At 49.9% G+C, this 10,298-nt stretch overlaps 1 protein-coding gene across 6 annotated transcripts in view; it reads right to left on the reverse strand.

The window, feature by feature from the left end:
- Prkcd (protein kinase C delta) overlaps positions 1 to 10,298 on the reverse strand; it is a 60,842-nt gene that overhangs the window by 27,282 nt on the left and 23,262 nt on the right. For 4 of the 6 annotated variants that reach the window (XM_031363053.1, XM_031363055.1, XM_031363056.1 and 1 more), the window contains 9 exons: positions 10,105 to 10,195; positions 9,708 to 9,808; positions 9,430 to 9,603; positions 9,154 to 9,245; positions 8,550 to 8,612; positions 6,917 to 7,055; positions 6,625 to 6,813; positions 6,017 to 6,145; positions 2,383 to 3,042 (listed from right to left, as the gene is read on the reverse strand). In XM_031363053.1, the coding sequence (XP_031218913.1) occupies positions 2,884 to 3,042; positions 6,017 to 6,145; positions 6,625 to 6,813; positions 6,917 to 7,055; positions 8,550 to 8,612; positions 9,154 to 9,245; positions 9,430 to 9,603; positions 9,708 to 9,808; positions 10,105 to 10,195 (1,137 nt within the window). In that variant the 3' untranslated portion in view covers positions 2,383 to 2,883. Of the gene's footprint in view, positions 1 to 2,382; positions 3,043 to 6,016; positions 6,146 to 6,624; positions 6,814 to 6,916; positions 7,056 to 8,549; positions 8,613 to 9,153; positions 9,246 to 9,429; positions 9,604 to 9,707; positions 9,809 to 10,104; positions 10,196 to 10,298 lie in introns of those variants that run through there. The other 2 variants (XM_031363051.1, XM_031363052.1) reach the window with 2 other exon arrangements.

Raw genomic sequence — 10,298 nt, forward strand, 5'->3', positions numbered from 1 at the left:
GGCAGAAGCAGGCATTCTGGCAGGTCTGGGCATGAGGTTCTTGGGTACCTCTGCCTGAAGGGGGAACACAGAGTGACTGGGTAGGTAAGTATTTGCCTACCTGCAGTCGTCCAGTATGGGGGGTGGGGGGGGCGGGAAGAGTAGACCATGTTTCCTCCCCCTGAGGGGCGGGGTCCCAGTGGCTACTCTTTACTAGGCCAAGTCTATGCAATACATACAAACACAATTGTGTCATCATAGCCAACAGCAATATCATGGTCAGCCCTATCCTCCAATGAGGAAGTGAAACTGGGGTTCTGGGAGGTTGAGTCACTTGCTGAGGTCACTAGGACACATAGCATTTAAAACCAGAGCATTCTGACTGCAGAGCCTGTGCTCCTGTTCCCAGGCTCCCGAGCATCTGCATTGCCCTGTCCTGTACTGAGCGGGCTGCTTGCTCAGTCCTTTACAAAGAGGGCTGGGCTTCCTGCTGCTTGCATATCCACTTGGCAAGGGTAATTCTGCCTGCCGCTTCCAGACCCTTAGATGCTAGGGAAAGTGGCTTTGAGCTTAGCATGAGAGGCATTTCCTGGCCAAGGGGCCAGGCCTGGCACCTACTCAAGAGCTGGGAACAGGTCTAGAGAGAGACATGTGGCCTTCCAGGCATCCAGGCAGAGGCAGTGTCCCTGAGAGCTGCTTCTCACAGCAAGTGAGGGCTTCCTGAGCGGGTCCCACAGGCACCAGCCACTGGCCGTGTATGAAGCCTTCCCAAACCAGCTGTTCACAAGGCAGCACGGATTAGTTGTTCCATTCTACCGTCAAGGAGACAGACTGATAAGAAAATGAGCCAGTGTGTGGCAGCGCTTCTTTTCTAGATACTGTGTTTTCACCACTCCTCACTGCCTGAAGCTGAGAAACCACTTAACCATCCCTCCCTTCCGCAGAGGAGGAAACCCATCTTTGCATATAAAGCTGTGTGCCAAGCCCTGCTAAGAGTGGCAGGATGGTGGGAGCTCCCAAATGTGAGCACCAATACAACTTCTGCGCTATAACTATTGCCATGGCTCGTGGAGGTACTGGAGACCTTTGCATGTTGTAGCAGAAGCAGGACACGGGGGACCCTAGGTACCTCCTTTCCTTATTCCAGTGTCTCCATGTCACATTGTGAGAATCAACCTCACTGCTTCTAGTGTCCAGGCTGGCCCAGCACAGGTACAGTGGGAGACAGCGTACTTCCTAAGGATAGGGAGAAGAAGGAACTACACTCCCATCCCCATAACCCTCTTCCTTGGCCAGTTCCAGTCCATCTTGCCTTCTCAGGCTGTGGAAATTTGTACCTCAGCCCAAAAGAATGAACTGCTGGCAGTCAGTAGCACGGCTACTGGACCAGCCAATCAGGAGCTAGGACAGCCTTGTCCACCTCCAGGACAAAGAGCCAGCTGGGCCCCAGGGGCTGGACCAGAGGGGCCCAAGGGAGGGCCCTGTCTGAGAACGGTGCCCCAGGCTGCAGGCAAGGAGCAGACAGAGGGAGGCAGGGACAAACGAGAAGCTTATAACATGGGAGACAGGGAAGCAGTGAGGAGAGCCCATCAGGGAGCCGCTGCACACCATGGCCAGGCTGGCTCGCAGGCAGCTGCCAGATCCTGTTTCTTAGAGCCAGACTCCTTGACTGTGCAGTCAGTTTGGTCAGCAAACTGGAACATACCATCCAGGCACTAAGCATTTCCTCTCACATCCTGCCCCTCTCCTCTTCTCCAGACAGGCAAGGACTCCTGTCCCAAGAATGAAGATAAACAATAAAAAGATGTGTAGTTTCAGGTAGGTGTGGTGACACTCAGAAGGGAGCGGCAGAAGGACCTCTGTGGGGTCAGCCTAGACTACAGAGCAAGCTGGAGGTCAGCTAAGACTACACAGAGAGACCCTGTCTCAAAAAACAAAACACTAAGCAAATACTAGTATTAAGATACACTCTAAATCCCAGCACTTAGGCAGAGGCAGGCGGATTTCTGAGTTCGAAGCCAGCCTGGTCTATAGAGTAAGTTCTAGGACAGCCAGGGCTACACAGAGAAACCCTGTCTCGAAAAAAAAAAAAAACCCAAAACAACAACAACAACAACAAAAAGACACACTCCAGCTCTGCGCCTCTGCTCCTACTTTCAGGTCTGGCTTTCTGCCTCTGAACTTCTGGGCTGGCCCACCCAGACACAGATTATAGCCGTCTCATCTCCTACCACAACCTCACAATGACATCTGTGGTTCCTGCAGTGCCAGGGCCCTGGAGCAAAAGAAAACCCCTAAACACAAACACATTTGCATGAAGACCCAGGGGTCTACCACTGCAGTCAACGGTGGCAGGAGCACCTGCCACCAACTTCCTGGGACATAAATGTCCCCACAGCCAGGTTGGTAGCATTCAATGTTTATTTAGACACACATAAAAGAATCCATGGTTCAGACAGCTTGTGCTCTTTTCTTTTGGTCATATATATATATACATACATACATACATACATATAAATATGTATATGTGTGTATATACACATACACACATATACATGTTTTTTTAAAAAAACACATCACCAGTCTCCTACGTGATTTCTATACTGAGCAATATATACAGCCTATTATATATATATGCATATATATAATATATATTTCAATAACTACATTCAAGTAATGAAACACAGGATTTACAGTTTCCCTCTGATGGCAAAGGGAAGGCAAATTCACAAACAGTTCACAGAGGAAGTACTGTGAGCGCAGCTAACAGGAGCCGGACTCTCTGAGGAAGAGAGGGCAGCAGCAGAGATCAGCCAGTCACCCACTGTTCTCCAGGGGCAGTGCAGATGCAAACCAGGGCAGACGGGCCGACTCTGCCGGGGCGCTTAAAGCAGGTCTGGGAGCTCAATTGTCCAGGAATTGCTCAAATTTGGGATTCACAAAGGAGAAGCCTCGGAAGGCTGACTGGTCCATAGAGTCGATGAGGTTCTTGTCACTGAAGGAAAGTTGGGGTTTCTCATTCAGGAACTCTGGGTCAAAGTTGCTGTAGTCTGAAGGGCATTTCTGTGAGCAGAAGGCAGCAGCGAGTAAGGGTGACTGAAAGAGTGTCTCCAAGGTCTGCCTTCAAAGACATGGCAGGCGCCCAGGCTTCTGGGGCCCGTGTCGGGCAAGCCAGGGCAGTTAACTTAGTTGGGAAAGGGGATGTCACTGGTAACCCAAGGACAGTCCCATCACAGGGGAATGCTATTTCCCCAAGGGATGAGGAAGGCAGGCACGGAGCACTGGGTAAGTAAGGACAGGGGACATCTTCTAGAATAGGGCCAGTGAACTATGGCCTATGGGCTTCATATCTCCTGCTCTGCTCTTAATGGAGGCCTATAAGCTAAGAATAGCTTTTGCTATTTTTGGTTAGTTGGTTTAGTTTTTGGTATTTTTGAAACCAAAGTCTCAAAATGTAGCCCAGGCTGTCTACAAATCATGATTCTCCTGCCTTGGCACCACCACTCACAGCTCTAGCCTCTACGATTTTAAATGGTTGGGAGGAAAAAAAAAAAAACCTATCCAATGGCATATGAAAATGAAGTAAAATGCAAATGCCTGTGCCCACAAATCAAGTTTTATGACTATACAACCACACTCATCTGCTGAACAGGGAACGTGGCCACACTGAGCGCAGGGCTGCAAAACTCTAAATATTTATTCTCAGCTTGTTTATAAGAAAAGTTCCTAATTCATCGCCCCTGAGGACTGGATAAGACAGTAACAGGTTTCTGGTGACCTTTGGGCCAAACTGAGCTAGAAGACATAAGCATTTGAGCTAGCATGGTTTGGATTGGTAAATTGTCAGGGATCCAATCAGGAGGCCTTGTGTGTATGAAGCAAGGGCTTCACAATTGAGCTGCATGCCTAGCCCTCAGTGCTGGGTTTTGATAGACCCTAAAGTAATATTCTTTTACATCCAAATTCAGATTTCTGTCTTCTTTTGTGAACTGGTGGATTAGAGGAGAAAGAGCATGTCCTTCTTTCTTCTTACCATACACCACAGTCCCAGAGATAATTGCTACTACTATATTTGCAGAAAAACAGGCTCAGAGATATCAGGTCTCTCACTCTGTGGCCAGCGACTTGATGGGTAAAAGATCAGTTTGGTTTTTGTTCTTGTTTTTGCTCTTTCAAGACAGTCTCATGCAACTGAGGCTGGCCCTGAACCCCTGCACTTCCTCCTCTACCTCCTGAGGACTGGGATTACAGCTATGTCCTACTCTGCTGGTTTTGGTCTTTTATTTTTACCTTTACTTGGGGAAGACACCGACCTGTCAGGTGAGTACTCTGCCATGAGCTATAGCTATACCAGAGCCTCTGAGCTCACTTCCTGTCAGGCCCCACTCTTAGGGCTGAGAGCCCACTGCCCTGCTCGTATACCTGCCCCGCCTCCAGAGGCAGAGGCTGTTCAGGTGCCCTGTGTGGAGGAAGAACCTCTCGGGAGCAAGAGCCATATGCTGCTCTGACAGCTGGGCCAGCTTGTCACCCTGGTCAGGGAGCCTCTGACTATGAGATCTACAGGAGGACATGCTCTTTCTCCTCCTGTTGTCTCAAAGCACAAATGTGGGGCATGCCACAGAGACTGCCCAGTGGGAACAGTATGCCCTGACAGAGAACAGAAAGCAAGTGAGAGAAAAGGCAGCCAGAGAAGGAGCTATGACCACAAAAGGGACACTGTGCCCTAACTTTTTTTTTTTAAAGACAGGATCATGCTGTGAAGCTGGGCTTGAAGTTGAGGACCTCCTGTATCCTGCTGAGCATTAGGATTACAGTGCACTGATGTACATACCCAGCAGGTTCCAGCTTCCCAGTGACATGATCTACTTATCTCAGCCAGTCCCCATGACTGCTGAGGATGAGGCTTTGATACAAACCAGCTCACTACCTGGGATGCCCTCGACCTGTCTGACAGCTGAGCCCTACTCCCATGGACCAGTTCTTCCAAAGCATCCTCACAGACCACTCTGGTCCCTACATTCCCTCCTGCAAGTCCCTCTGGGAAGCAACCTGTACTGTGTGCCCTGTGACATCTCCCATACTGCTGCCTTCTATCACAGAGTTACCAGTGTGCAGGCATCTTGTCTGGGCTCCTTGGAGTTTAGGACTTTTTCTCACCCTGCCAAAGTGTAGCACAGTGCTCTGTACCCAACAAGGACTCAGTGTGTCCACTATTTGTGATTGATGAATAGACAGATAGAGGAAGAAAGTGAAGCCCTAACTCTGGTGGCCAAAATACAGCTCTGTGAACACAGGGTACTGAAGAACTTAATTACGAGAAAAATGGCTGCCAGCAGGCATGGTGGCGAGTGCCTGTAGGGGGATAGCAAGTCCAGGAGTTCTGAGCCAGTCTGAGCAACACAATGAGGTCCTGTCTGTCTGTCTGTCTGTCTGTCTGTCTTTCTTAGACAAGATTTTGCTATGTAGCCCTGACTGACCTAGACTTACAATACTCTTTTATCTCAGCATCAGGTCCCTCGCTGCCACCACTACCAAGACTATAGGTACATGACATTTTTTTGTTGTTGCTTTGAAACAGGGTCCCCACTAGTCACTGGGGAACTCACTATGAAGATAGGTGAGGACTCACTATGAAGATTAGGCTGGTCTTGAACTTGTGGCTTCTCTTCTGCTTCTGCCTCCGAAGTACTAGGATTACTGGTTTGCTCCATCATACCTACACCTGTTTCTGTTTCTGTTGCTTCTTATTTGGTTGTGCTGAGAATCAAACCTAGGGCCCTGTATATGCTAGGTTAAGTGCTATGCCACTGAGCTATATTCCCCAGCTCGAGATCCTGAATCTATAGTTCCAATGTCTCCTGAATGACTGTGGGGCCGAGTTTATGAGGATGCAAGAGTAGAGGCTGTGGTACACAGCATGCCAGGAGAAATCAGGAAGCAGGCTTGCTGGAAGGAAAGTGAGGCATGTGGGGATGGTGCAGGGCAAGGGGCAGAGCAAGGGAAGGGCCAGGCCTGGAGCAGGGGTGGGGTGACATACCACTTTGGGCTTAAAAGGTGGCTCCACCTTCCGCTTCTCCAGCAGAGACCAGTTGATAGTCTTGAAAAAGGGGTGAGTCCTGATGTTTCCTGTTACTCCCAGCCTCTTGACAGGGTCCCTCTCGAATAGCTGCAATTTACAGGGGTCCTGGTCAGGACTCAAGGCCATGGGAAACTGGAGCTCTGCAAACCACTGGCAGCCCAATGGCTCCAAGGCTAGACCGGTTCAGCCCAGGGAACTCTGGGGCTGAGGGGAAAGCTGTATGTTTTACTGATACTATGTGCCTAGGTGCTGAGGGTCAGGGGTTTCTATGTGCTTCTAGCAACTCTGAAGCAGTGTGAAGATGAGAAAGAGGTTAAATGACCCACCCACAGTCACTACCTAGTTACAGGCAAAGTCAGGACTTGCCCTCAGGTCTGTCTGTCTCCTGACCCTGAGTCCTTAGTCACCACACCCTGTTGATTCCAGGCAGGGGACTCAAAAGAGATTGCCTGGGAACAGGGACAGAGCAAGGCTTAGAATATGACAGGCATGGAGCCTCAAGGCGAACCCTATTCCAGACATAGGCCCTCCTGAAAGCCCAAAGGTATGCCTTAGCCAGGCCTCACCTTCTCCATGATGTCCTTGGATTCCTTGGTGATCCAACGGGGATAGTGTGGTGTGTCCACACGGATGGACTCAAAGAGTTCATCCTCATCATCACCGTGGAAGGGGGACTGGCCGATGAGCATCTCATAGAGGAGGACCCCAAAAGACCACCAGTCCACAGAGAATGAGTACTTCAGGCCCTGCAGGATCTGGGGGCAACAGTGGTCAGAATAAGGTACCAGCCTTCTTCAGGGAGCCTTTCTGGGTCTGCCTTAGCAAGGCCAAATGCATAGCTGAGTAGAGACATCTTACCTCAGGGGCGATGTAGTCAGGAGTGCCACAGAATGTGCTTGCCCGGCCCTCCCCAAATATATTCTCTTTACACATCCCAAAATCAGCGATCTTGATGTGGCCATCCTTGTCTAGCATCACATTGTCCAGTTTGAGGTCCCTGAGAAGAGGACAGGACAGGTGGTGACTGTGGGTGGGTCATATTATCCCTGGACACAAGTTCTAATCTTCCCTAGCGTTGCTGTCACATGCTGGGTTGTAGCCCTGCAAGTCCACAACTTTTTCTCAAAGCATGAGAGAACACAGAGGAGAAAGGGAATCTCAGGAGCTAAGCAGGTGCCTTCTGGCAGCCACCCACTGTGCTCAATGTGACACACAGTACCTTACTCCCTGAATCCCTGAGCAATGACATCACTGTCCCTTGTGACCTAACTGGCTGGCAGATATATACCACTGCCTTCTACCCAACTCAGGTTTGTCTGACTCAGCAAGGGCAGGGGCCATGTTTATTTCCATCATTAGTCATTTGAATAGATAACTAAGAGAGATGGGAACAAGTAATAATATGTACAAACAGTATGAGGTTCATCTCTATTAACTTCAACCACCAGACAGCCTTTAGCGATTCTAGGCATGGACAAGCAAGTCAGAATATGTACCTCACGCCTACTTTTTTTTGAGACAGGGTCTCTACATAGCCTTGGCTGTCGTGGAGCTCACTATGTAGACCAGGCTAGCCTGCAACTCAAGAGACCTGCCTGCCTTTCCCTTCCAGAGTGCTGGGATTAAAGGCATGTGACACCATGCTTGACTCTCATCTTCTTTTAAATTTATTATTATTTTTAATTTATGCATATGTCTGTGTGTCTGTGTGTGGGAAAGTGCACGTGAGTGTAGGTGCCCACAGAGGCCAGAAGAGAGTATCGGATCCCTGGAGCTAGAGCTACAAGCAATTGTGAGCCACTAGACATGGATGTTAAGAACTCAATCCTGTAAAACAGCAGGTGCTCTGAACTCCTAAGCCACCTCTCTAGCGCCTCACTCCCACCTCAGAAAGTTGGAACACAGTGTCTTAATATGCAGCCCTGGATGTCCTGTGTAGCCTAGGCTAACCTCAAACTCAGAGATCTGCCTGCCTCTGCCTCCTGCGTGCTGGGATTACAGAGGTGTAAAGCCACAACTTGGCTCCACAGGTTAGTTTCTGCCTGATAGTTTAGTATCATCCCACATATACACAGATATAGATATCCTATGATACACAGAGTACAGCCTCAGCCCTTCTGGTGAGTGTGTGGCATCTGCCACAGGGTGGAGCCCAATGTACTGGATAAAGACTTAAGGAACCAGTGCCTATTGGTGAAATCTTAGATTGCTCAGCTGGGCTCTTTGGAGTGAGAAAGATAAGTATCACATAGGGAGACTGTCCCTGCCCACACTGCCCCCTTCCCAATCCCAACATTACTGAGTAAGTGCAGTGAGTTTCCAACCCCAGGATCTGCATCAGCCTCAGCTGAAGGGGCAGAAAACTTCCTGCGCTGAGTCAGAGGGTTAGGCAAGTACTGAGCCAAAGCCTTTCTCCTAGCTGTGCTGGGCCTGGGGTCAGGTTAGGCACCACCCTTCCCAGAAGTCCCCAGGGCCCTGGAACCAACAATACCTGTAAATGATGCCTTTGCTATGTAGAAACTGCAGTCCACAGATGATTTCAGCTGCATAAAACCTGAGCAAGAGATGCTATTCCAGGATTTGCCCACCAGTCCCATCACCCCATCCCAGGGCAGGAAATGCTAAAAGTAACTCTACCAACACCATGGGCCCAAACCAAGCACATTTTTAAGTCAGGTAAAGTGGGGTCTGGAAGCCCAGGCAGTAAAGTTTGAACTGAAAGCTTAATAAGCCAATGCTCTGTTGTAGGAGAGATTTCTGTTGACACAAATTACAAACACATGCCATTAATTTAGGCAAATGCTTGACAGCATTACTACTGTGGTCTAGGGGCCACACACCACAGTCCAATGTTATTCAGGGCACTGTCCATTCTGCTGTTCTGGCTGAGGCTGAAGAGAGGATAGGACCTAGGGTACCTGTCCTAGCCCCATAATCAGACTTTGTTGCCCACACGATGTCCCCAGTCTCCCCAGTGCTAGCTCTATCCTGACCCAAGTTTTTCTGGGGGGTAGGGATGGGGAGAGAAAGAATGAAGAAGAGTCTGCCAGTACACTCAGCCAAAGTCCCTCTCCTCATGAAAGGCCCTCACATACGTAGCCCGGTAGAGTTCGAAGCGGCCTTTGTCCTGAATATGGAACATCAGATCACCCCCATTGAGAAACTCCATCACGAAGAACAGGTGTTCCTGGAGTGGGGCAGGAAGTAAGCAGAGGTAAAGGGACAAGTAGGAGATACCCTTGCAAAAGATCATGGAGCCTCAACCGGAAGCAGAGAGCACAGGACTTGGGCGGAGGGTGACAATTTGGGAGCTGTAACTGGAACAGATACAGCCCCCACTGCAGGGAGGATGACAGGGAAAAGGCAGGCACCTTGGTCTGGAAGGTACAGATGAGGTGGGTGAGAAAGGGATTCTCCCAGGCGAGCGCCAGCACCCGCTTCTCCACCATGGTGCACTCTACATCATCGTCGATCAACACCACGTCCTTCTTCAGGCACTTGATTGCAAAGTACCTTTCTTTGCCCTTCAGCTCTGCAAGCAGTACCTACCCATGGGAAGGATGCTGAGCAAAGGCCCTGGAGGTTTTCAGCACCCAGCCTCTGCTGCTTAACAGGAACTCCTGAAGCCTGGTCCTCAGGCCACCCTCACCTTGCCAAAGCTGCCTTTGCCGAGTACTTTTAGGAAGGTGAAGTTCTCAAGGGTGCACCAGGTGCTCCCCTCCCAGATCTTGCTATAGGTGTCGCTGTCTGCTAAGAGAAAGAGAGGCTAAGGTCTCAGTCTATATGAGTCCCTTCCCAGGGGACAGGAGTGGGCTAGGCAAGGAGCCTTGGAAGAGGAGAAAACGGGCTGACTGCTGACGGGTCGTACCTCTTTCTGGGACTTACTAGACAGAGAGGACTTACTGGAGTCCCAAGGGTGGGCTGGGGAAGGAAGGGGCCTTGGAGAAAAAGCAGCTCAGTACCCTATCCCAGGTCTCACTTACTGACCTTTTCCTTTGCCCTGTCAGAAAATGGTAGCTTTAAAGGGATATGTGACCTAGCTTCACCTGAGTCGGTACTCTCAGAGACTTCTGACTTTCTCTCGAATCCCTGGTATATTCCGACAGGCTCTGTTTTATCCAGCTTCCGGGAAGATCTCTAGGGAGAGGGCATAAGATGGAAGGCCACTGTCAGAACTCTCAGGCGAAGAAGAGGACAGCAATATCCCCCTCAATTTCAGTGGTGTCAGAGGGGCAGAACC

Source organism: Mastomys coucha, unplaced genomic scaffold (genome assembly GCF_008632895.1).
Source record: "Mastomys coucha isolate ucsf_1 unplaced genomic scaffold, UCSF_Mcou_1 pScaffold9, whole genome shotgun sequence".
Classification (NCBI taxonomy): domain Eukaryota; kingdom Metazoa; phylum Chordata; class Mammalia; order Rodentia; family Muridae; genus Mastomys; species Mastomys coucha.